The sequence below is a fragment of the Convolutriloba macropyga genome, chromosome 8 (genome assembly GCF_964194025.1).
Source record: "Convolutriloba macropyga chromosome 8, txConMacr16.3, whole genome shotgun sequence".
Classification (NCBI taxonomy): Eukaryota; Metazoa; Xenacoelomorpha; order Acoela; family Convolutidae; genus Convolutriloba; species Convolutriloba macropyga.
In genome coordinates this window covers 61792803-61819937 of record NC_134475.1, presented here as the reverse complement: position 1 = coordinate 61819937, position 27135 = coordinate 61792803, and the positions used below count along the sequence as shown (strand labels likewise).

The 27135-nt window shown below is 35.6% G+C and overlaps 1 protein-coding gene across 1 annotated transcript; it reads left to right on the top strand.

Moving 5' to 3' along the window:
- Positions 1-3908: 3908 nt before the first annotated feature.
- On the top strand, positions 3909-25374 carry LOC142344247 (uncharacterized). The gene is made up of 6 exons (XM_075395809.1): positions 3909-4685; positions 7100-7951; positions 15947-16200; positions 19594-19803; positions 21209-21518; positions 24877-25374. Exons 1-6 carry the CDS (start codon positions 4022-4024, stop codon positions 25125-25127), a joined length of 2541 nt encoding a protein of 846 aa, XP_075251924.1. The 5' UTR covers positions 3909-4021; the 3' UTR covers positions 25128-25374.
- Positions 25375-27135: the final 1761 nt, after the last annotated feature.

Genomic DNA, 27135 nt, shown 5'->3' with positions numbered 1-27135 from the left:
TAATGAAAACCGTCAGCTATCTACTAACATAAAAATTTCGGCTCCTCTATTCCTCCATTAAAAACCAATGAGACTTTTCATTATCTAGGAAAATTCATAAGACTAAAAATACGAAGGAAAAACGACGGTTGAAAACAAAAGTTAAAAATTCAAAGTCTTCGAGAAAGTGTTGTCGAAGCCGTTAAAACCATAAATTATAACGTTAGAGACTTTACATGTTCAATTTTGGCTTATTTTGAACGTCATTACTGTTATTTGTGAACTGTCCATAATGTGATTATGTGACAAAACGAAAAAAAAATACTTCAGAAATAGGCACATGGCTAAAAATAAAAGAAAATTTGAAATCTGGTAGTATCAAAGCCAGAAAACCGTAACTTGACGGCTAAAACCGCAATAAAGATTAAATTTTGGTCAGTAGAAAGAAGATGCGTTCGGTCTTTGCTGACAATAAGCTGCAAGTTGACCAAATTAAAAAAGCGGCAAAGTTCAGTAAGCCATTGTTTATTTAAAAATCAAATACTTTTAGAAGTCAAAGCGGCCATAAGTTTTCGAGTAAAAACCTTAGAAACATTAATTTAGAACTGCTTCGGAAGCCAATTGGAGCTATCACCAGTGAACTTTGATTTGAATTGTTCTGTTCTTTCATTAATACAAAAAAGATCAATTTTTAAAGTCCTACTGATGACAATCCGATTTTTTTTTGGATTGTAACAGTCCAAGATTGGGCCAAAACTAGCCTGGTTTTTGCTGTTTGTCCATCAAGAACACTAAATTTTTTCAAAAGTTATAGATATAGATAATTCGTTAGTTAAAAACACAAAAGTAAACGCTGCGTTTTTGATAATCTTCCAGTAAATTTAGCTGAAAAACACCAAAATTTTTAATTACTGGGCACTCTCAAAGGAAGTGGAAGTTGGACTTCCCCTTTTTAACATTTATTGTGTTAGTAGTTTTGGATGTGTACTTCCGGCCAATTTAATCAAAGTGGATTAGAGAAGCTTATTTTGTTCTATTTTTGTTGATATAGTTTGAATTTTGCAATTTTTAACCAAAAATAAACTAAATCAAAATAGTCAAAAATACTTTTTTGTCTTCATAAATAAAATCAACAACACTATGGTTAACAATTTTAACATACGTTAGCATAATTGACAAAATTTTTGGCAAAAATTCCAGAAAATGTGATCGAAATTAACGAAAATTGGTCTAATATTCACAAAAATTTAAACATCGATAACACGCGTTAGAAAACGAAATTCAAAAAAATATTTTCAATTCCATATATTTCACCGGACCGATTTTTTAATAATACCTTTCACAAATCTTTTACGATGAATATATCAATCGGTCAAAATTGACCGGACAAAAACTCATTTGAGTATATAGTTCCCCCCTCTCAAGAGGAGTTGGAACAAAAAAAGTAGAAAAATTTTTTAACCAACCATTTTAAAGCTCGATATGGGAACTGATATGTCACAAATGTACAAATGTATAAACAGACAGTTACGAAGATCGTGACAACAGTTTCTAAGTCTTTATTTTCGCAGTTTGGAAAAAGCGTTATAACGAAGCATATTTGTGCTGCTTTTCACTAAAACGGCTAAATTTTCAAAAATGGAGCAAAAACCAAAATTATCCAGTTAAATGGCAATTCATCCGGAGTTTTTTGGTTTATAATTAAACTTTTTTTCTACAACGTCCTTTGATTTTGTAAGTCATTTTTTCATGCTTGTTTTCATTTTTGAGCGATTTCAATTGCGCGCACACCGAATTAAAGCTTGTTGCTGAAATTAAAGCGATTGTAGCTTTGGATAGCAGAGGGGCATGATATCTTAGCGGCCAATGTTTCCGTCGAGAACCGAGGAGGTCAGAGGTTAAAATCCTACCATGAGTGGAATTTTTGGCTCATATAAAGAAAAAATATCTAGGTTGCAGCCCCTGAATTAAATTACCGTGACTGTTCTTCGAGAGTAATTTATCCAACGTCATTCGGTTTATACTTTAATTTAATATTCTCTGCTTGACGGGCTTTCACCTTTTTCTGGTCTGACTACTTACTCTTAACGATGAATTTATCCAGTGGCCAAAACTTGGCGCAATAAAAACCCAGTTGAGCATAAAAGTTCCCCCCTCTACCCACTAAGGTGGGTTCGGATCATTAGTGATTTGAATCGAAGGATAGAAGTCTATTTAGAAATTTACAGTTTTTTTAATAGCCGCGAAGCGATTGCGGCTATTAGTGGGGATATCGTGTTTTTTTGTTTAATCCGTCGTCTCCATCGATGATTCTTACGGCCATTAATTTTTTACAATTCAAAGAATTTGAATTGTATTGGCGCGCTGTCTTTTTTTTTAAGATCTGTTCACACATTTTCATGATTTTTGAAGTCAAATTGGAGTGGTGATTTTGGTCACGCCGAAACAGGAAATGGAGCGAAAAAGCGAGTGGTTTTGCGGCGTGAATTTTTTTCGCTCTAATTTTAAAGTACAGTGAGAAAACAGTGTTTGAACAAAAGTTCGGTTTCTCGGTAGTGGTTTTTTGTTCACATGCGGCAATTTCACTCTGATTTTTACTGTTTTTTCGATTTTTTGGATCGGATTTTTTTCTGAATGGTTTTCCCAATCCATTCACAGCTCATTCTGGACCTAGTTTTTTGTTAGAATCAAAATTACATATCTCACTAGTGGTTTTTTGTTCTCCCTAGCAGCATTTTGACATTGATTTTCTGTTTTTTTTTGTTTTTTTTTCATCTGATTTTTTTAGAAATGGTTTTCCAATTCACCCATTGTCCGTTCTAGGTCTAGTTGTTTGTTAAGTGAATGAAAATTCTTTGAATTGTACGTCAGGACTTGTCCTGCTATTTTTTTTTTATTTCATTGACTTCTAGTGCTTAGCAGTTTGTGTGCGTGACGTCAATTTTTCTGCTTTTAGGTCAATTGCCTGACTTACCTCACTCAAAAAAATGACTTCTGAACTCATTTAACGAACTTTAAATTTAAGGAACATTTACTAGTTAATAAAGATCAATAGCGTTCATCTATATAGTGCCAAACGTATATGTCATAATTCTTGACTATTAGAGACGTGAATTTTTGATTTCGAGTATGAATTTTGAAAAAGTTCTATTAGGATTTTTTCACTTTTAGAGCGTATGTGTCTCATAAAATGACACTCCGAATCTAAAGAAAAAGTCTATTGGTCTATTAAAGGACTGATGGTCAATCTGTCTATCTTATTTCTTTAGTTGTTTCAATTCCATCGAAGCCCACAAGCGTCTATCGCGGCCATTTTCTGGCAATCTGTCGGCTATGTTTCCATTTGCGGTTATGTTTGCAAGTTTATCCAGCAACAAACAAAAACTTACTCTTTTGCTGGGTTTTCGAGATGTTTGCGAAATTGTTTTCGTAAATAAGCGAACGTTTGACAATGACAAAAATCGTTAACACATTATTTTTCATCCAATTTCGGTACTTTGACCTCTGGTTCAACAAGACCTCTATACAAGACTGTGATCAAAAATGTTTGAATGGCAGAGTAAACGAGAGAACGCAAGTCTATGGTACTTAAGATGTTCTCACAATTGTCAAAAAATTGGATAATGTGAAAAACTATTCAGAACTTTGACTATAATTGATCAAAAATTCTGTCTTATCTGTCAATTTTGTGGCATTTGAAAATATAAGTGCTAACGAAGCTGAGATCAGACTCTCTAAGAGTCGTGAATTCACTTTCCGATGTTAAATGAAGATACATGAACATACAATCAAACAGCGTCTAAAAAAATGTCAATTTTGTGCGCGAGAAGTTTGATCAAAAGTTATGGATAAAAGTTATTAAAATTTTTGGTGAATGTGGTTTATAAAATTGATTTGAAAACTGTAGAGCACAAAGAATGCTAATTAGTTATCACAAAAGATTAAGAATTTATTAACCAGCGTCTTTTTGTTTTCACGTTGTGTCCCTCATAGCAAAAATTAAAAGTTTTCTTGAACAGTTGGTCAAACTTGACATTAAATCATGCCAAAAACTACCTATCGCTTTTTGTTGGTCATCGGGTCAGTTTTAACTCTGTTGCAAGCGGTCGAGGCACTGGTAGGGCCCACTGGAGTAATACCCGATGCCTGGGATTTCGAACTTCGCTCAGAAACTCCCGATTGTGACCCTGTAGGTCTAACCGAAGGTGTTGACTTCATGATCGGATCTGTCAACGTCACAAAAATTCACGTTTGTGCTTTGGGCTACATAACTATTGACGGCGGGGTGCCTCAGTCTTTAACCAGACCCTCTAATTTCAACAAGTTGAGAACTTCGACTATTGTCGCTGCGGGTCTGATAAACTCTTTTAACGATCTCGGATTACCTCGTTGGAACCACACTTACGCTTACTACGAGGGGTTCACCTTCGAACGAGACTTCTTTGGGGCTGTTGACCCGTTTTGGAAACCTGATCACGGCATTATTGTCAACTGGGGTAACTATGACGAACAGGAAACCATGTCCAACTTTTTTTCCATGGCCATCGGATGCGACTATCACTATCCAACTTTGGATATTGAAGGAAATGTTGACAGGATCACAAAATGTTCATTGATTCTTGAGTATTTTTCACTTGACGATGTTGAGCAAAATGTGAGCGGGCAGATACAATACATGGCCGTTGGCGTGAACAACCCTAGTCAAAGTTAGTCGCTCTAACACTTTACTGCGCCCCTAATTGAACTTAATCAGTGAAACGAAACTTGTTAGCCATGATATATAATTTTGAGTAAAGAAGTATGTTAAAACGTGGTAAATCTTGCCAAGATCTTGCCATGTTGCATGACAAGATAACATCGAGATACGAATGTATGAACTTGTATAATCCACTGACCTCAGATTTTTCTATATCAACTAAAAGAAGTCCGAGTTTTATTATTTCTCAATTGAGGTCACTTTCGATCGAATTTTTACATTCCCTTAGAATCCCACACCAACAAGCACGTGCGGATCAATTTTAAAAATGGCTTTAGAACATCAAAATTTCAACAGATGGCTTTCTCTTGGTTAGGGTTTAAATGTTATAAGAGGCTTTATAATTTTGACGAATATTTTTAGAACGAAATTTTAGATGCTCTCAAACAAAATTTGAAGCAATAATGGAAAACATTTGTCTTTTTTAATGAAAAATATTTGCATAGCCATTTTGTGCTTGAATTCTTGCGTTTGCTTGAGCAATTGACTTCTCAAGTTATTCTATCATGCTTGATTAAGTCTGTGGATAGCATAAAGACGATTGAAAGCAATGAGATGCCATAATCAGCATAGCTTAGTGGTTACGGTCTCAGATTGGCACTCGAAGAAAGCGGGAGAGAAACCCTCCCTTGCGGGTACTTTTCGCACCCATAAAAAGTTCCCTAGGCTACATCGCCTCTGAATTTAATTTTCCTACCTGACGCTCAAGAGCAATTTGTTCGACGATAGTAAGTTTATATTTTCGACAAAAAATTATAGGTTAAATTGAAACCCGAAAAAGGCATTGCCAAGTTTGAATCATCTGAACTCTTATAATTAGTTTAATGTAAAGTATTTTTATGTAGATACTAACGAACCTAAAAAGAATTGGCGAGTAAAGTTAATGAATAAATCAATATCACACATTTCAACTAGCAAGGAAAATCATTCTCTCTTGTCAAAAAAATAATTGATTGGAATCATAACTCAGACTTGTTCTTGAAACTTTGCAAAAATATTCGGCAATTAAGAAAATTTTTCTCGGCGAACGGGATTTTTAGAGACTGAACAATTATATTAAATTTATCCTAATCCTGTAACTTCAAAAGGGTCATTTTTGGAAGCTAAATTTTACTATCATGTTATTGAACAATTGTGTGCTTGAGGAGGAAGTTTTCATTGACTTCCTCCTTTTTGTTTTACAACTACCTCAAAATACGAAACAATGAAATGATTAACCAAAAAGTTGTACAAAAAAGAGACCGTACTTAATTGCTGGTGCGAACTTTTTTTGATAAAGTCAAGCTAAACTCAAGGAATTTTGGAAATTTTAGAATGTTTTCTATTCAAAAACTACGTGTAACTATGTAACAAAGTACGTGTAACTACAAAAACTACTACTGCTTTTAAATTTGAGATAAAACATCAACTTCAATCTGAGGATTTTCAACATTAATCTATTCAAGTTATAGTCATGAACTTCTGCCAAGGGTAGTTGGGGCTGATCGTGACATGAGTTTTTTTAGCACCCTCAGAAATCTCTACCCTCTGAACAATAATTGCTCCATATAGTTTCCATTATTAAATAATATTCGGCAGAAGAAAAATCTAGCAAACAAAAAATGACGTGAAGCATGTTCGTGTTAAAACCAATTGGTTAAACTTCGTAGGGTTTCTAATTTTATCGTATAAAAATTAAGCGCATTAGATTAAAATTTGTAGTTAAATGTAATTTTTGTATCAAAACACGTAGTAACTACGTGTTTTTGTTCGATCCAAAACGCTGACTCACTTAAAAAACGCGACATGGTCATGGTATTCAGAACGAGTAATATCTTTTGACAATAATTTGTCACCAAACGAAGCGTAGTTTTTTTAAATTTACTTGCTTTGTAGAAAAAATGTTCTGAAAAAATTAAAATTTAGCTTTTTGCTCAGATCTGAATAATGAACTGGTAATTTTTTTAAACAAATTAACACACACACGTACGCACGCACACACACCCACACAGACACACGCACGCGCATACACACATAAGCACATGCACACTCATACAGACATATATGAACTCGGATTCTTCGTCTCAAACACTCAATACACATTTCATTAAAAAAATCACTGAAGGAGTTATGTAACTTAGAAAATTTTAGCATAATTAAAAAAATCGATCACTTTTCGTCACAAATTGCTTTCAACTTAGCTAGGGTAGGAACCTAGAGGGCAACATTGCCCCGTCCTCCTGTCCTCTCCGAGATAATCTGTCAAATTTTGTATGGATAAAATTTCTTTGGAGAAATAAATTCTTTCTTTCTTCTTTCATGTGCACGCTCTCGGCAAACATTCTCTTGAATTTAAGTTTGTCAAGTTCAAGATTTTTTCTTCAGCAATGCGATGGAGCCCTGACTTTTCTCAGACCCAAAATGTCAGTTCCTACTACCTCACCCAAGGTCTCCTATACTTCGATGGATATGAGTTTGCCCGCAGTGTCTGGGCATTTGACCTGGACCAGAACTGGAACGGAACCGGAGATTTTGTGACGCCATACGAGCGATCAAACTGCCCAGGTATAGCCCCCTTTTGTGAAGCCAGGAATCTCGGGGGAATTTTGAGCGACTGGCACCCTGATGACGAGGTGGTCGACATGTACGGTGGGTTCTGTTTCAATTACAGTTTGCATGTTGGCCAAAGTATTTTTCTTGGAAATGCACTGTTCCAAGAATTTTACCCGTGCAGCGACGGTTACTTAACAGTAGGTCCAGACGCTCCAGAAATTCTTTATTCGCCCTCTGATTTATGCAACCTTCAGAACTCCACAATTGTGGCGCCCGGTTTGATCATGCCTTTCGAAACGGACCATAAACGGAAACGGGTCAAGCGGCACTACCTGTCTATTCTGTCCAGAACAATGTACAAAAACATAACTGGAGAAGAGTTGACAGCTTTCCAGTCGCTGGATCCGTTTTTCAGACCAACCCAAGCATTTGCGGTACGGTGGGTGAAAGAGTTGTCATCCTACGAGTACTTCTATAAACGGACCAGACGTGAAGTAACGGTTGAGACAGAAGCAACGAATGACTTCCAAATGGCCATTGCTTGTGACTTCGCTTTTCAGACGCTGGCTGAGAATAAGACCAAATGTGTTCTGGTCATGGAATACTACAACATTGATGGATACAGTCAGAACTTGGAAAGAACAGTAGAGTACATGGCTGTGGGCATTAATGATCCGGATAGAGGTAAGACTAAAATCAACAAATAAATTTGGCGGTCAAGAATGTCGAAATTGGGGTCTAAAAACGATAGAAAGTAACCATTTTTTAAGAGTTCTCATCAAATTCTCGTTCGCCTTCTTTTCGCGTTTGATTAATAGCCGCCTCAATTTTTTAGTCGGCTATTATAGTGCTCCTAATTTTTTTTTCAATTCAAAGAATTTGAATTTTATTGGGGAGCTGTCTTTTTTTAAGATCTGTTTACACATTTTCATGATTTTTGAAGTCAAATTGGAGTAGTGATTTTGGTCACGCCGAAACAGGAAGTGGAGCGAAAAAGCGAGTGGTTTTGCGGTGTGAAATTTTTTCGCTCTAAATTTTAAGTAGTGAGAAAACGGTGTTTGAACAAAAATTCGCTTTCTCGCTAGTGGTTTTTTGTTCACATGCGGCAATTTCACTTTGATTTTTACTGTTTTTTCGATTTTTGGATCGGATTTTTTCTAAATGGTTTTCCCAATCCTTTCATAGTTCATTATAGGCCTAGTTTTTGTTTGAACGAAATTTTCATTTCTCGCTAGTGGTTTTTTGTACATATGTGGCATTTTGACATTGGTTTTCCGTTTTTTGTTTATATTTTGATCTGATTTTTTTTCGAGTTGGTTTTCCAAATTCACTCATAGTCCGTTTTGGGTCTAGTTTGTGGTTTAGTCAGTGAAATTTCTTTGAATTGTGCGTCAGGACTTGTCCTGCTATGTTTTTTTACTTCGTCGAATAAAAATTTTTCCTTGTACCTTAGTTCACAACTTTTTCAATATTTTGCGTGAAATCTTTTTAACTTCTCTAGTTTCACTCTTCTCTCATTCTGCTATAAGTGTTTTTGGATAGCAGCTGCTCAGCAAGTCAATTCAAAATAAACAGAGTCAGTATCAAATAACGAAATCAGAAATAGAAACGGGATAAACCCTTAAAGCCCAATTTTAGATGCCCGTTACTCGAATTTTAATCTCAACCTCAAAGAGCATAAAAGCAAAAAAAAAACAATTAGGCTCATTTTAATTTTCCAAGATCATAAATGGTCGTTTTAATTTATGCAACTAGTCCTGATTATGTCTACAATATCAATGTTACAAAAGCAAATAGTTCTGTTTAAGCATAGTTTCTTGATACATTAGTTTTTATAAAAAAAATCTGCCGCGCATTAGCAGAGCATGTTTGTAGCAGTCTTTTAAAATTATTTTTCACATTTTAGATATTTTTAGATATTTAGCGAACGTAATATCTTATGGTGAATGCGGCCACCTTTCGCGGTCTGAATTTTTCTTGTACAACACAGTTGCAGACAGTTTTATCAAAAAGTATTTGAGCTGGAGTTATGGTCAACTGAAGGCTCAATGTCACAATTTACTGAGGCGGTGACAAACAGAGGCGGTAATTGTGGGCTGTTTCGTCACCACTTATCAAAACTGTTTGGGCCTTGATATAGGTTTTGACAAATGTAATTACTCAAATGCCTTTTCTAAAAACCAGTAATGTGCCTAAAGAAGAAAAATCAATTTCTCGGATATTCTTTTGGTTCTAGAATTTAACTACTGTTCAGACTAATAGGGTTTCTTTTTTAAAGGAATACTAATCATAATAGCCTTTTAATCTTTTGATGTTGTCAAAGATTGACTCAAGATCTATGCAATTCTGACATTTGTGGTTCAAGACGTGACAACTAAAAAAATGGCCCAATTATGACGATTACAGGTTCATGATCCCGGGTAATTTTAATCAGATTTCGAAAAAAAACAGCCTTCAGTTCGAGAGCAGTAAGCAACATCGTTAGAATATATTCAAAATTACTGAAAAAATTTTCAATAAAAATGGATCACAGAAAAAATATGAACAACTGTTTGGTAAACTAAACAAATTAAACTATCACTTTTCAAACTTGTTATAAATTTTGCGTTTTCGATCTACCACTTCTTTAGAAGCCGGATTACTCACTTGCTATGCAAAGTTGCACTAATATAACGTAAACTCAGTTTTAGTATACAAGTGAATTTGTTACTATAGCTCTGTTTTCACACTCACTACTAAAATTTTACTTTTCCAGAATCTATTTTTGCTGCAATACATTACAGAGAAAAATAAAAACAGTTAGACACCGCAATAGTCGATAGATTTTGGTTAAACCGGGGAAAGAAATATACAAAAGGAAGTACTCAACATGACGACTATTCGAAATATTTGATTAGAATTCTGTCTAATTTCCTTGTTGTGCTAATCTAACAAACCGGCTTTAAATTTTTGTGTGCTCTCATCTGCCAACGTACTAACAAATTGTTGGAAAGAAGCGTCTCAACCCGGAAGCCTTCTGTTCGGCAATGCGGTGAATTTTACCAAAAGGACTTCTCAATTTTGCAGAATTTTGGATCTTGTTCATAAAGGGGAGCCGAGTAGTTAAAAACAGTCTTTTCTTTGTAGTGTCTGTTATCAAAATTAACCATAAAATAATCTACAAAAAGGAAAATATATGCTTATCTTTGGTTATTGCCTCTAATAAGGACAAATGTTTCTTTTGACTTTGTCCTTACGCAGGACAGCAAAGTCAGATGTTTTTTAAACAGGAAATTCGTATAAACATTTCATTATCTAAACAAACAACGTTTCTCCTGTTCAAATGAGAAGTGCGTAAACTTAGTAACTCGCAAAAATTGGCATAAAAATAGGGAGCCATCTATTTCACAACTGTGGTGAAAAAAGAGTGCAGCAATCACTCGGCAAACCAAGTGAAATTTTAATTTCAAATTTTATAAAAGCGTTATTTTTAGCAATAAAAAATGTTCTTAATTGCTCCTGATCGAAGTTCGTAGGAATTATTTTAAACGTATTGGTTTTTTATGCAAATTTTCTGCTGGACTATTTTTCGCTTTTCTTCTAGAACATTCTTTAACTTCTCAAGTGACTTTTTCACGCTTTCATTTTTCATTTTTGAGTGATCTCGATTGCTCTCACTCCGAAGTAAAGCGTGTTGCTAAAATAAAATTGATTCCAACATTGCAAGGAGAAGGGCCTGATAGCCGAGTGGGCAGTGCTTCTGGTCAGGGAGTGGGATGTCAGTGGCTCGAATCCCGGCTTAATAAACTATTTTTGCACCCTTAAAGAAAAATTATCTAGGCTACAGCCCCTGAAATAAATTTCCTCGCTTGTCTTTCAAGAGCACTTCTTCCGACAGTCGGTTTTTGTTTCTATAAAGTTTATTCAGTTCTCTGTATTAATTAACAATAGTTAAACTTGAAGGTTTCAGAACTTCTGAATAGACGATCTGAGGTGAAAAATTAAAATGAAACTTTCAGCTCAAAGTTTTCAAATGTTTGTTTAACATTGTGTACGAGTTCACATTGCCAATAATACCTTACTTCTTGACCGAGAAAACCAGCGCAACTATGAAAAAAAATAGACTATTTGCTCCATGTTTCCTCTTTAACTCAACAGAACATATCTATATCTAAAAAAGATACTCTTAGTGTGGGATATAGCGACAATGGCACTATTATAGTAATTGGTAACTATTCATGTCTTTAATTGCACTTGAACGAAGTTCATAGCAATTAATGTAAACGTGTGTCTTTTTACGACTCGAAGAGGAGTATTGATATTCTACAGGTATTTTTTTTAGCAGAAAACAAGTTTGTTCATGACTTGAATTTTGACTTCTTTCTATTCGAGCTTTTGCCTCGGTTTTTGATTGTTGACTTCTGTTTTAGAACATTGGACTTTAACAATAGCTTAGTTTGTAATTTATAGCAATTTGTAACAGTCTATAATTCAAGATGAAGAGGTCAATTTGAGAAGATTTGATCCCAGTTAACTACCTACCCCGCCCCCCAAAAAACTACCCCGCCCACGTACCTACCCCCCCCCCCCCACCCCAACGTACCTACCCCCCCCCCCTCGTACCTACCTACACCCTACCCCCCCATGTACCTACCACCCCCCCGTACCTTCCTACCCCCCCCCCCCCCTCAACGTACCTACCCCCCACCCCACCTATCTTTTCACCCCCACCACCACCTACTACCTGCCCCCACCTACCAACCCCCCCCCCCCCACCAAGCACCTACCCACACCCCTGAACTGAAAAAACTTTAACGCTTTTTATGTTATATTGGTCTACTATTTTTGTTATTTGTAGTGGTTTTTTCGATATTCTGATTTTGTCCAAGTTAGGGTAGAGATTATTTTGTTCGACGATTCGTTTTGACTTTTCGAGTGACTTTTTTACGCCCTTAACTTTTTGCGTTTCGCGGGATCTGAAATTCTCTCTCAGTTACAATTTCAAGCAGCTGAACTCAATTGGCGGCAATTTAACACTAAAAGTCAACTGAAAAGTGCGCCAAAACTGGTGCCATTTTTTTACTTTAGATCTTAATAGTGGTATATGTTAACCTCTAATGTGGTTATTTGAAGCCCACTATTGAACTTCTTAGTCCCATTTAAACTCCCTCTCCCTCCCTGCCCCTCCCCCCGACTGAGGCAGGCTGCAATTGATTAGAGCTCCCACTAGTCGTACGAGAGCAATTCTTCCTACGCTTAGTCGGTTATGTTTGTCATTTGTCGCTACATTCTGCAAAGTAGGTAGTTAATGGTATTGGTGCTTGGCTCGTAATTTTTTGTGGTTTCCGCGTAACTGCAGCGGAACAGCCTTAGGCTATAGTAGTTTGTTCTCAGCTGCCCTTTTTCTAATATTCCCTATGTGTCAGAATGTTATTTTCCGGAGCAGAACTGTCTTTTTTTGTCCGGACCGAACTCCAAGTCAATATCAGTACTGGGCAAGTCTAGTCACAAGTCTTACAAGTCTGACACTTGCAAGATTATTCTCAAGCCAAAACCAACTTTTCAAATTTTTTCAAGTTAGAACTTTCGAAGCCTGCCGCGATTTTGAAATTAGTTCATACCCACTTAACCGGCGTCTTGAAAATTGATACCAAACAATACTCTAGGACCCCGGGAGGTCACAATGCGTCATTTCATGTACCTATGGGCCGTTTTTGGCCAAATTTTCACAAAAATGGATTTTTCTGGACCTATTTTTGACAATTTTTGGCTAATGTTGGGGTTTCCTGGAACTATTTTTGACGTGCCAAGACTTGAAGTTAGGCTTGCCAAGTCTTGGCCAGGACTTGGATTTAGACTGTCAAGTGTAAATAGTGACAAAGTCATAGCTTTGAATCTATATATTAATCGCGTGAAAACATAAGGCGGCATGTTTTAGAGGCATCACTGAGCAGCATGTTTTAACAGTATTACCGAAGAGCACGGTTAAGCGGTTGCTTAATTGGGGTTAAAGACCGAAAAAGAGTGCTTTAAGCTCATTGACAGATTAATTTTTCTAAGAACTCATTGACCGAAAAATGTTTAAAAGGTCATTGACCGAAAAAACTTGCCAAAAGGTCATTGACCCAAAATGGTGCAATGAGGTCGTGTCATCTACCAAAAAATGCTTTGCGAAAAAACCTTGCCGAAATTTTTTAGTTAAAGAAAAATACAATAAACGGTGTTTCAATAAAAAAAAAGATGTGTCGAAGAAATCATTGGCTAATTAGTTGTTCAAAAAAAGGTCTGCGACCAAAAAGGTCTTCGGAAAACGGTCTGCTACCGAAAAGCGTTTGATATTGAAGAAGTATATGATCGAAATTGTGTCGAGACAAAGAGGGTTTATGACCGAAAAAACCATTGTTTTTCGTAATTCATTGTCAAAAACTTATTGTTGAAAAAAGTTTGCCTGGAAAAATTGTGAAGGAAAAGTCACTCACAGAAAACGTCAAGGATTAAAAGGTGGATGATGGCACTTGTTTTGTCAAAGATTCGTTGTACGAAAGTTTTTCAATAAAGAAGAATTCACCGAACGAAATTTGTGAAGTCTTAAAGACCCAAAAGCTGCCGATACAAAAACCAATGATAGGTGCCAAAAAATTATGTATGACAAAATTGGGGTCTTCAAACAAATACAAATTTTTTAGTGCTCAGTAGAGGACTTATTGTTCAGGGCTGTTACTAATAAAATCATTGCATACAGAACTTGATTGGTATATGACTTTTCTTTATTTTTTGAGGAAATTATTGTTGGTGGCATTAGCCAGCCCTTTAAATCCGCTCTTTGTTTGTTGACTTCTTAAAAGCATTCGCAAAGGTTTGCCAACGATTCCTTTTTATCAGCGCATTGCTCGTCTTGGGCTCATCCATCGTGATCTCATTAGCGCATTCATCCTTTTTTATGAGAACGGGGAATTCAGTGTCTCACACAGGATTTGTTTTATCTTCTCTTTTGATCTCTGCCTGTCATCAGTTTCCTTCTCTATGTTTCTTTTCTGTTGTGCGATCTTCTATTTTTCTGCTCTTCCAGTGTCTTCTCTGTGATATTTTCTTTTTGCACTCAAATTTTTGCCTTTTGCGCTAGCTCAGTATCTCGCTGTTCTTGTTCTCTCTCTCTCTCTCTCTCATGATTTTGGCTTCTTTCTTTTTGATGTCCCATTTTCCTTCATCCTATCGCGTGTTTTTTTCTTGCGTTTTTTCTCTTTTTCCTGCTTTCTCTCTCTATCTCTTTTTTTTCTCTTCTCGGTTGTTTACTAACTTTTTCTTTTTTGTCGGTTCTTGACTCAATTTTTTGCCTGCTTTTGTTTTTTTTTGCGTTGGGTTTCTGATGTTTTGATGGTTCTGTTTGCATTGTATGCTTTCTTCTCTGTCTTCAATTTCGATTTTTTGTTCTCTTTTTCCCGTTAATTCCTTTTTCTTGAGCTTTTTGCTCCCGTTGGCTTTCTCTGTGACTTTTTTGTTTTCTTTCTCTGCTTTCAATCTTATTTTGTTCTGTCTTTTGGTTTTTTTCTTGTTTTTAAATCTAATTGCTCTCCGACTCTATATATTTCTGCTGCTATCGATCTTTCTCTACCTCTTTATACCTCAATCTATATGTTTTGGTTTTTTAATGCTCTGTGAGAACGTCTATTACTCTTAGCTCGCGCAAAGCCTTTCTTTGACATAATTGGCTCCCCTTGTTCATTGTTTGTTGGCGTGTCTAAAGAAGTTTTTCAAAAAAATCATTGAAATGATCGCATGTACAACAGTTATCACGAATAATTCCTCAGTGAGATTTTTGACTGTTAAAGTTTCAAGGTAAGATGCATCCAGATAGCGTTTTTGGACATGCTAGTCAGTAATGAAATGAGACTTCCAATTAGCCTTGCCCAGCATTGAAATTGACTTGGCGTTGAGTCCCGGTGGTGATTATTGCCATTTCTTTTGCTTCTGAAACTTCACGTGGTACCATCATTGCAGCCAACATTGGTCAAACGCTGTAGTCAAACTAATGTATAGTCTATTGCATAAAGTTGGAATAATCAAACGTTTGAAAAACTCCAAAACATGCAATTGAGAATTCCTTCAAATGAGCAACGTGTAGACTGTTTTTGATTGGTTCGATCATATCATTTTTACGGGACACGCTATAGTCAGTCCCATAAAGTTGCAACGCTATAGAACGTTTCAAAGGTCAAAGTTCAAATTTAAAACATGCAGATATCTAGCAATGCACTGCCCATTTGCATGCCCCGCGCTTTTCGAACGTTCGCTTGCGTTGCAACTTTATGGGACTTACTATATATAGTAAGTCCCATAAAGTTGTAACGCAAGCGAACGTTCGAAAAATTTCTGACGTTCAAATGAACAACAAAAGTTCTGATCTCTACATGATTTAAGTTTGAACTTTGACCTTTGAAACGTTCGATAGCGTTGCAACTTTATGGGACTTACTATATATAAGTGCAGACAGATGTATGCCGTGCTTCATAAAGTTGAAATAATCGAACCTTTTAAAAAACACTGTTCACATTGCTCATTTGCGTGCACAATTGCATGTTCAATTGCATGTTTTCGAGTTTTTCAAACGTTCGATTGTTTCAACTTTATGGGTCAGACTAGATTTCATCTTCAGGGGGCACGCTATACATCTGTCTTTCCTTATACTTAGCTCTATTTTAGTCAACAAATGGATGCACCCAAGTTCTAACGGATCGACTGTCGCATCAGTTCTGCTTGGACCAGGCAATGTGCTGATAGACGGAGAGAGAAAGAATGGTCTGTGGGTGTACGAACTGAGTCAGGATGGAGATTCTCAAGACATTCTAACAGAATTCCAGACGTCTGATTGCACTGGAATTGCTCCTGATTGCGAGGATGACAATGCAGCTTTAATGGAATTCAACGGGGACGCATTTATTGACGGACACATAAAAGTTTGTGGATAAAATTTTTTTCGTTTTCTATAGTCCATAGCATAAATTTTACGAAACTAACTATCAAAAACTATATTTCAATCTACAAAACTACAAAAGTCGGCAATCCTTGCTGTGAAACAGTTAAGATCAGGTGTCATTTTTAGTGTTTATAGTCCGTAGCATGAAGTTGAAACGTTAGGGAACCTTTCAAAGTTCAAATATAAAACACTCCCGGGTTGACCCTTCTTTTAAACCATAAAAGACCAGAAATGGTTCTTGAGAACCATACGCAAGACCATAGATGGTTCCATTCAAGAAGGGCCAAAATTTCTTTTACGTTCTTGTTAAGGTTTCTAAGAACCATAAATGGTTTAACATTTTGTTCCGTCTGAAACCCTCTAAGGTGTGAAAAGACATTTGGAGTCAAAAAATGATATTGCACAAAAAAGTTTTATGATCTTGTATGGGCCATAAAAGTCTCTATTCTTGGATATGGTACACAAGACACCATAGAAAAAAACTTTCTTGTTGAATGTCAATGGCAACTACGATATACTTCGTTGTACTAGGTGATCCGAAGGAAGTCATATGAGATCATCTTTAAATTTGTGTATGGTCTTATGTATGGTATCAAAGAAGCCACACAACCATGCATGTCTTTCGTATGGTTTCCAGAAAAACATCTATGGTGGTCAACCCGGGTTCAGATTTAATTGATGTTCATATGCTTTCCTAGAATTTTGCGAACGTCCGCTTGCATTTCAATTCTTATGAAACTCGCTATAAAAGACAAATAAACAGACTCCAACGGAAGAAAGTTTATGAAATTTGCTGTAAGGTTTAATGGTACTCAAATTTACATGAAGTATAATTGGCAAATATTGGAAATTGCTATATTTTTCAATGAATTTTAACTTTTTGTCAAAATCCTGCTTTTTGAAGTCTGTGGTCTTGAAGCTTGTAACAAAAGATCCCAATCATGCACTGGCTTTGTACGCAATTCTGAGTAAAATGAAATTTTCAATTTGTTCGCAGAAAAATTGCGTGAAATGGATATAAAAAATAATCAGAAGAGCTATATGCACAAAAAGGTTTGAAAACGAAAAAAGGATAACAAAGCAAATCTTCCCAGTAGAAAATTTCAGGAGATTGAGATCATTTTTTTCTTAGCAGGAAGTTCAGGTAATATTTTAATATTACCTGTAAAATATGCAGGAGAAAGTCTGGCACTTTTTTTCTGGTCGTAATTCTGGCAAATGAAGTTTCATCTCTAAGAGTCAAGTGAAGAACGTTCTGATACATTACTGGTCCAAATTTGCTCAATTAAGTGAGGGCCACATTGATGGGAATAAAAAACGGAACTGAATTTCAACAAATCTTGGTAGAGATTCAAGCAGCCAGTTTCACGTTACCCAAAATTCAATTTTCAATTTTGGCAGGCTACAGGCTATTAAAAATTCATCAACGAAGTTGTATTGACCTCAAGTGTTAATAAATACGTTTATAAAGGTTATAAATATAATGACCAGCTAATGTTTTGGAAAATTTTTCATTTGTCCACTTTGTCTATTAACGAAAAAAATGAGCGTTTATAATAACACTGGGGTGTGTTACAAGAAGAGCATAAAAGTGTCTTCAATTACCGTAGCAGTCCTATTGCTTTTATTGTACGAATATATAATGCTTTGTGAGAGCTTATATTACCATTTATCTTGTGCTGCCTCCTGCCAAAACTGGTTCTTATACCAGGTCTGAAAAATTTGTTGCCCGAATCATCCAAGATTACGTTGTGTAGCACAAAATTATGCAACAATTTTCAAAGATCTCACAACAAAGCCGGGAAAAGTCAACTAGAGTTACTCTTCATGAGGAAAAACTGTCCCGAACTTACTTACCATAATACGAACAGTGCAAAGTTCCCTAATATCCATAGAACGGCCCAGTTATGGTCCATTAAAGACATAAAGAACCGTGTACGTTATGGCAGTTTGGTAGGGTCCATTTTATGCTCTTTTTAAGTCAAGTATGTTTCCAAAGCAAATTTTCATCAATTTTTGAACCATGCCATTTTTTCTACTTTTTATGGCATTGGTAGACCATATATTAACTCCTCTAAGTTTAATAATGCTTAGTTTTTTTAATGGTAGACCGTATATGGAACAATATATAGTCCATTTTTTTGATAGTCCATGTTTCAAGACAAAACTGAACCATTCACTTATAAGGGAATTAGTGAACCAATAAATCAAATTGCTTTTCTTAATGAAAATTGTAACTGATTCGATCAGAATTTATATAACTGAAAATTTTCGTATGATACACAAAATTCGACACAAATGCACATTTTGCTTTTGAAAACAGAATCTTATGGTTTGACCTCCATAAGAGGAAAAAAGAGTTGAAATTTTAAATTCCATTTTTTGCCAAATGTCATGTTTTGCGCAAATATCCAGGAGTATGAAATTCACATAGTTGCTAGAGTTGTTAGGTTACCCAGCAACTGACAAAAAACTGCATTTTCATATATCAATTGGAGTCCTAAATTTTGAAGACTATAGAGAGGGAAAGAGACTTTTGTTTGAAATTCAAACCCAATTTTTGTTAAACAAATCACTTGTAGATTCTCTGTTCACATAGTTTATTAAGGTCATAGAATGCTAAAAGTTAATGAAACGAAACTATGCAAATATCGCTAAGTCCTTATTTTTTGCCGCTCTATATAGGAAAAAAACAACTTTTTTGAGACAATCAAAAATGACAGATTCACAGCTCACATAGGTTGTGAGGTCTGAGACAAAACTGAAAAACAACACATAGAAGCAAACTAAGTTTTTTAAAAACTGCTGAATAAAATGTCCATAAAAAATTTGTGTTCTTTGTGTTCATTTGTTCATTTTTTTTTTGTTAACTTGGACACCTTGAATTTTTTTCTGTTGCTCGTTAACTGCTACCAAAATTGTTTTGGAACTAATTTGCAATATTACAGAACAGTTTTTGACAATGTCTGTATTTTTTGTAGAAAATTGGTAACCATAAAAGCACCCTAAAATAGTTTTGTAGTGTTTTATGGTAAGTAAGGAACTATAAAAGTGAAATAAAAATTCTGATCAATCAGGCACAGGAGTGGTCCTGGAAACCGCCAGTCGCCCTTTATCTGACAATTTAAAATATATTTCCCGACCTTTGTTTGGCTAGAAAGTTTCTAAAAAGTCCATATAAGGCGTTTTAGGATTATTAATTTTCTTTTATTGGGTTCAGCAGGTTTCATTTCCAGTATTTGAAATTATAAATGAGCATAATCCACTCCGTTTCGCAGTTGTTTCAGAATAATAGACCAATTTAAGGCAATCATGTTTTTTATTGCTAAGTTTCGTTTATGGTGGTCAACCCGGGTTTGTACGCTGTTTTTAGTCGGTGGTCGGAATGCTTCTGAACGTGGTGTTGACTATAGGAAACATTCCTATCACAAAAGTCTGCATTACCAGAAGTTACATCGTGTTATTGAGCGAAGACGAGGAATGCGACTCTTTTGTGAAGGATTGTGAAGATTTGTCCAACTTTGACCAAAACAGTAAACCCAGATTCTACGTCGCAGCAGCGTGCATTGACAGTCCTAACTCAGTGAGAGCTAATTTGTTTAATTTAATTGAATCTATTAAAACGTTTTTGTATGACAATTGTTAGTCTCACTCGTCATCGTATTCCGCAAAACATGTTGGGAGATAGGCACCCTAGTCTAGACCTGGAATTTATGAAAAGACCTAATAATTCGAGGTGGGGGGGGGGGGGGGTGTAAATATTGAATTAAATTCCAGGACGTACGTTTTAGTTCCAGCCAAATTCTAGGACATCACATTAGGTCCAGACAAATTCTTTTCATACCCAATATCTGTCGAGGACAGTCTTTTCATACCTTGAATCTGTCGTTTTCATAATTCCAGGTCTAGACTAGGGCAGAAATTGAAGAATACCTAAATGGTAAAAAATGGAAAGCTCCTCAATTGAGGATTAAAACGACCTATTGTTGATTAGCATTAACGAATGCCATAACTATTTGGAGGTTCGGTGCAGAAAATAAGTCTCAATTAATTATTAATAAAACTCGCGCAATCCTGATTTCGGGTAATTAAAGCACATTCTCGCGGAAATCATTTACAAAAGATTGGTTGAATAAAACAGATATTCGCCAAACAGTTTGAGTTGAAATCTTAAGTTAGCATGAAAAAAACTTGATCATTTCTCAATTAATTTAAATGTCAATTTTAAGAATTGTATAAATTGAATTGACAGTAATTGAAAAGTATCGTTAAAAATGCGGATAATGCTCTTTTACTTCGCCTTCAATTATCATCTATTCTGATGAACAACACCGTGATTGATGAACAACTATTCTTCACTTTTGATTCTCAAATAACTCAGGAGAGGCAGAAGGTGTGTCCAGTGTGAATATCACGAAGTGGAATTAGAATTTAGGTTTGAAGTTTCTCTGAATCAGAAAAAAAACCTCTAAGGTACCCAAATCATTCAACAATGTTTTAAGTTAATTCTTGTTCTGAAAAAAAATAAAAGGTTTTATTTTGCTTGTCTTGGAACAATTTCAAACGTCGTTTCAAATCTTATTGCATCAAGATTATTGCATTACGTTATGATGTTACGTAAATACTTTATAAAATCTTACAAGACATGCATGTTGAATGGCTGAGGTATGTCTTGTCTTGTGAATCACAAAAGAAGGGATCTTTTTTATTTTCCTGAAATTGAACTAAAAAAGTCAAGAAAATTGCGTTTCTAGCCACCAGTTTTATGTTTTATGTATAACTGATTGCTGATTTATCAAAAAAAAACTTGATTCAATAGTTTTCAAGTTTTTTATGAATTCTTTGGAAAGAAATTTTAGAAATTTCACCGAGCAGATTTCGCTCTAATTTCCTAAGTTTTCTAACAGTATACCTAACGACTTGTAACTGACTATCAATAGAATTTCATGCTTTTTGAAAACCTCTAAATAGTTCTGACAATTTTATAGGATCAAGATTCAGTTGAAAGTGGAATTTTCTACCGACTTTTGTCTGGAGCGGCAGATCGAGAACTCTGCGACTCAAATCTTGGCGACCAAATCTTCTCATGTGACTTCGGACTACTTGTCACGTGGTACCATGTCGGCAACTCAACAAACAATTTGCTTACCAATTCTTACCAAGTGATGATCGGCTGTGACGTCAACTACAACAACAGTGGTAGTGCCAGATGTGTTTTGGTTTTGATTTATGGAGAGATGAACTATCTTCAAAACCAAGACGGAGAATTTGCAATTGCTGCATTTTACGGACCTGACTGTAATGTATTTTTTTAAAAAAAAATCTCATTAATTAATTTCTTTTTGGAAACTAGTAAATCAAAACTATAGGCAAATCCTTATTGAAAGCTTTACTTTTAGTACTTTGAGGTCAGATTGAGTGATGATTTTAAGAACTCATCTGAAATCAGGCATAGGACAGAATGCCTGAAAATAAAATAAGAAACACTGAATTACCTGAGTATTTACAGATTTGTGTAAATTTCCAGGCAGTGTACTTCACAGTTATTATGTTAGTTGAAAAATTGTTACAATATTAACACATTATTTTTTTAAAAGAGACAAAAGTGCATATTATTAGATGAACAAAAAATTTATTAGATAAACAAAATCTCTCTAGACACTAGAAAAGTGTACGTACAAATTTCACTCAATTAAGACACTTGTAGCTTGCAAGTGGTTGTACAAAAATAATTTTTTCTAGTGAATGGTCTCTAACATAAGTTTTGGGAAAAAGAAAAGGAGTGCCAATAAACTCTTGAATATTGATCTGATTATCTATTTGAAAGTATTTGAAAGTTATTTGGTTCAATTGTTTGGGGTAAGAAGCAACAATGATTGAGATTTTTCGTCTCATCAATTTGAAAAACAAACGTTTTTTTTTAATTTTCTTGGAGAAGATAACTGTCAGCTCCCAAATAATCTATAATATGCTTAAGATATTTCTTTAAACATATCTGAGCCAAATAAACTGAACATACAAAATTACCTTATTTTTTCGACGTACAACAATAATAACAGAAAAACTGTTTATCTATCGATTTGTTTTAGCTTCTCATAGAATGTTAAGCGAGAAACATCAAATATGAGGAACCGGAAATTAAAAAACCAGGAAATTGAACATATACATGTTATAAAAATGGATTCCGAAAACAGGTATTTTCAACCAAATAGTATATGAAAAGAAATGGTTTCAACCGGGGGATGAGATTTTTATTAAGGCAAAATAATTGAAGCGAGATAAATTTAAAAGTAGACAATGGCCATGCCTTAACGCCACGTGGGACTTAATAAGAGTTTATCGGTTATTTAGCAGACGTTATAAAGAGTCGAGTATAAAGAGAGCTAAAAACAAATTTAATTCGAAGAAGCCGAAAGCAAAATGTTGCTTTTAACTATCTGAAATTTTTTGATGATTTTTACCAAGAAAAGTAGCTAATTGGGTTGATTAATCTCATGTTCGGTTGTGATAGTTTAATATCAGGTCCCTTAAATTGCGATAATTTCAAGATAATTTATTATTAATTCGATTTCAATTTGTTTTACTAAAAAATATTAAAATTTCATTTCTCAAATACTCGGTATTGATTGGTTGAGAATTTGGCACTCTCATTTCAGAAGGCAACTTGATTGGTTGTAAAATTTATCTTAATTTATCGACCAATAACTTCAATAAATCTTCGGCTCTTTCAATCGGCTCTTTTAACTTCGGCTCTCTTACAAGTCGCCAAATCTATCACAACCGAACTAGAGATCAGCGTGCCCTGGTCGCTTTGAAAGTTATTTCCGCTAGCATATAATTTATAATTAATTGGTATTGCCATTTTTGGCAATTTCAAAATGCCTGTTTCGGCACTCTTAGACGTTAGCATAATTGTGAATACTCTCAATTTGGGTACCATTGTGGCCATTTCAAAAAGAGCCAAAATTAAACGAAAACAGCCGACGAGCCGCAATTTGATTAATAAATTATTTTTTGAACCAACTATATATACTTCATGAAATGAGACCCAAAAGGTTTCAACCAATTATAACCCAGTATTTCAGAAATTAACTTTTATTATGTACTAGCTAAACGAATCGTAAAAGACGAAATAATTAAAGTCGCGGTCAAGCAAGCTGATAGGCAGGCAAGCCGATTTTTGAAAAATGGATCTAATAAGCCGAACAATTTGCAAGATATTTACTTTATAAGTTGTCTCTGGCGGTCCTGTGTATGCGCTTCGCAGTCACAGATACTTCACGACAACCGGCCCGCATTTCATTATTACATCCCAGAGAAGATGAGAGGCATGGCCATGGAAAGTGGTCTGCTAAGCCCACTAGTACTAGTTGTTCAAAAATCGTGTATCTTATTCTCCGTGGTACACTGGAAAGCCACAAATGAAAAAAAAACTATGCGCAATCTTGATTGTAACGGTAAACAGTCTAATATTTCTGTAAGACTAATTACACTTACACAACGTTCGCTTTGCATTTATGTGCACTTACTTTTACTTCGAGTAACTTTGCGTTCACCAATTTTTATATCCAATTGGCAAAAATCCTGAACCAAAGTATTACAAAAATCAGGCGAATAACAACTAAAACAGTTAAATGAGTTACTCGAAAGTCCATGCGAAGTTGCCAAGTGTTTCAGACAGATGATTGGTCATCAGATCGAAAACAGAAAAATTGGGCATTAGGCCGAAAGTTAATCTCTATTCGCGAGCAACCATAAGATTAGCGCTTCTGGCCGTTCCTCACGAAACATGTACATGACTTATTGTCCTGTAGGATTTGATATGAACCTATCGCAACTGAACAAAATATCACATCCGATCACGCTAGATGTTGTTTTATAAGTGAACACTTCAATCTGATTGGCCAATACGCAGCTTGAATAATTTCATTTTCATCTTTTTGTCCCAATGTTTGTTTTCGATCTGTTGTCCTTTCGATCATTTGTCCTTCGACTTTTCTAGCAGTAGTCTTTACATGCAAAAGAGTTGCAATTACATGCAAATTGTCCCATTTTGTCAATGTTTTGTATCTCGATCTTCTCACAGTCATTACTGCAAATGATTTTGATGTTAGCAAAAGAAACAGGGATCGTGTAATGAAAATTTGAAATTACTAATTATCAGCTTCAATTTAAATAATTTACAACTACCAGCTGAAGAAATGTACGGAAAATTGGGGATGATGGAGTTAAACTACATTGTGAAAATGATCTAAATTCGAAAACTGTGGTCAATTTTTTAATTGTTTTTAAAGCTATTTTTCTACAAAGTCTGTTGTTATAGTCACTTGACTGCAATATATTACCAATATTTATATTTGCTTATTTTTCACAATAATTTAGCTCGTAGTTTTTGCCTAATGACTAAAAAATCTCTTTTCGCCTAGTGAAGTTTTTTACCCCCTTCGGCTTAATAGTATTATGAAAATATTTTCAGCTCAGCTTTATTGAATAGCAGGAATTTACCCAAATTTTCCACGCTAATCTTTAATTTGACCCAAAACGTGGCGCTAGACTTTGCTTCCATTTTCACAGTAGATGCGCCTGCCTAGCACCCCCCCCCCCCTCCCCCTTCGCACGTCAAGTTACTTCATATTATTGCTACAATTGTGTTTAGCGATGAGATATTTCTTCATCGAGGCAACAAACGACTTGAGCAGAATGGCTAATGCATTCAAAGGCGCGCTCAAATTTGACCTGATATCAAGCGATGAGGGAGTGTTCATCAGAGTCTACAACGCATCTGATTTCGTCGTATTTGAATTGGATTTCGACGCTGACTTCAAGATCTACAGCCGATTGAGTATTTTACTGGCAGTGATGGTTTGCGGACTTGTTATCGATAAAGCATTCATTTCTGATTCATGAAACAATTTATGATGCTATATAATTCTTATTCATCATCACAATATTACCTGCTGTAATAATAAAAAGTAATAATAATATAACCTGCTGTCTCTCATTACTGCGACAAAATACTGATAAACGTTACTTTTAAAACAATAATCAATATTTTTCGATATTTTGGTGAAAAGTAGTGTAAAGATAACCAAAAATAGTGTATAGGTTTTCAAATACGATCCTTGCATGACTTCAAAAAAATCATAAATGATCGTTTTATGTTTTCGTGAGAGAAAAGAATATGAGAACCCAGGTCTAGACCTCGACTCACGGAGAAAAGTCTAGTGAGGGGGGGGCAATATTGACTAAAATTACAAGGCCGAGGTACCTAGTTATGGTCGAGCTCAAGTCTTTTCATAGGTGGAGCTTAAGTTGTAACGGCTGCTCTCCTTGTGTTTCACAAAGAAAGTTTTACACCGCCCAGTTCGTTCTGAGTGGTTACAAAATCTGTCCGGATACTTCGTTTATGCAGTTCGCTTTTGTAACTGTATATCCGCTCTGCTGTACTTACCGTTGCATTAACTATTTTAGTTCGTAACTATTCGCTGATCTTAGTTTTTTCAACTATCAATTTAAACTGGATTGCTACAGATCACACAATACGGGATCTCTTTATGTATACAGATTCAATCCGATAGAAAAAACAAATCGAAGACAAAGATATATGTCTAAGACCTGTTTGTGCAAAAATATTTAAATTTAAACCTAGGTTGGCTTTTGCTGTTTGTACTCACAAGTTGAGAATACCAGAAGTTGGGGTTGTAACAGTTGAATTTCAGCTCCAATAATTCGTTGATGCAAGACACAGTAACAGAATTTACTGCTCAAGAATAATATTTTGAATACAAGACACAGTAACAATTTACTGCTCAGGAATATTTCTAGTTCAAGACACAGTAACACGTTATTTACTGCTCAAGACATTTTGTTTTGCAATATTTTGCTGAGTTATACTTTCAGCCGTTTTCTGCGGCTACTACGTTGCGTTCTGTGTGTTGAATATGACGTTGATACTCGTAAATTTGCACAGGTTCGTTCATTGTTGGTCGCCACAAGAATCTCAAGCAGCTTTTATCCCGTTCAGGAACTTGCACTTGCAGAAACATGGATTCAATATCTGCGGTTAGGGCAATTGGTCCTTCTCGAATTCTGAATATTGTTCCTATCAATCCGTGTAGTAGATCGGGTCCGGCTAACAGCTTGTCATTTAGGCATACATCCTTGTATTTTGCTGCAGCGTTGCAAACACGGCGAACTTTACCCGGTTTGTTGGGGTTTAGTACTGGATGGTGTGGCAAATACCACTCTCTTCCGAAAGTGCCTTTGACTTCCGATTTACCAAGGATCTTCACAAATCCCTTTTCAACATCTGTATCAATTGACTATTGATACAATTCTTTTAAATTTGGGTCTCGTTGGAATCTTCGTTCCAGTGAGTAGAGCTGACCAAGGGCTGAGCCGTAGTTGTTTGGAAGACTGTGTTCTGGTTCATTCCAGAGCATGCCCACTTCGTACCGCTCGCCTGTAAACTTTGTAGTGCTCTCTAGAAACTTCTGAGCTTGTTTCTCTTTCTTTGATTGACTTACAACATTTATTTTGGAAGCATAAGTTTCTGTGTCCCACCATGATTGGATATTTTCTGCCACTTTCACATCTTCTGTGAAGGCAAAATGACAAACATTTTGACTGTTCTTGCCTGTCATGGGACCACTGACTACCCATCCTAATTCTGTTAAGACGGCGAAAGGCTCACTTCGTGTTCCAATCTTATAGTCCAATGGACGTTGAATTTTGTAGGCATCTTGTCCAAGTATGATGCCTACTTCCATCAGGTTGAATGTTCTGTTAGTGAGAACTTTCAGGTGTCTGAATTTGTTCTTCAGTTCCTTGTAGTCATATGTTGTGTTTCCCAACGAGATTGATGGGTGTGCAAACGCTTCAATCGAATGCACCTTTGAATGTAGTCCCTTTATTG

Bases quoted from the DNA above. Each gene is read 5' to 3' on its own strand.
- LOC142344247 (XM_075395809.1), top strand. From the start codon at position 4,022: ATGCCAAAAACTACCTATCGCTTTTTGTTGGTCATCGGGTCAGTTTTA. The intron at 7,952-15,946 runs GTAAGACTAAAA...GCTCTATTTTAG, and splicing joins CATTAATGATCCGGATAGAG to TCAACAAATGGATGCACCCA. The intron at 19,804-21,208 runs GTGAGAGCTAAT...ACAATTTTATAG, and splicing joins GCATTGACAGTCCTAACTCA to GATCAAGATTCAGTTGAAAG.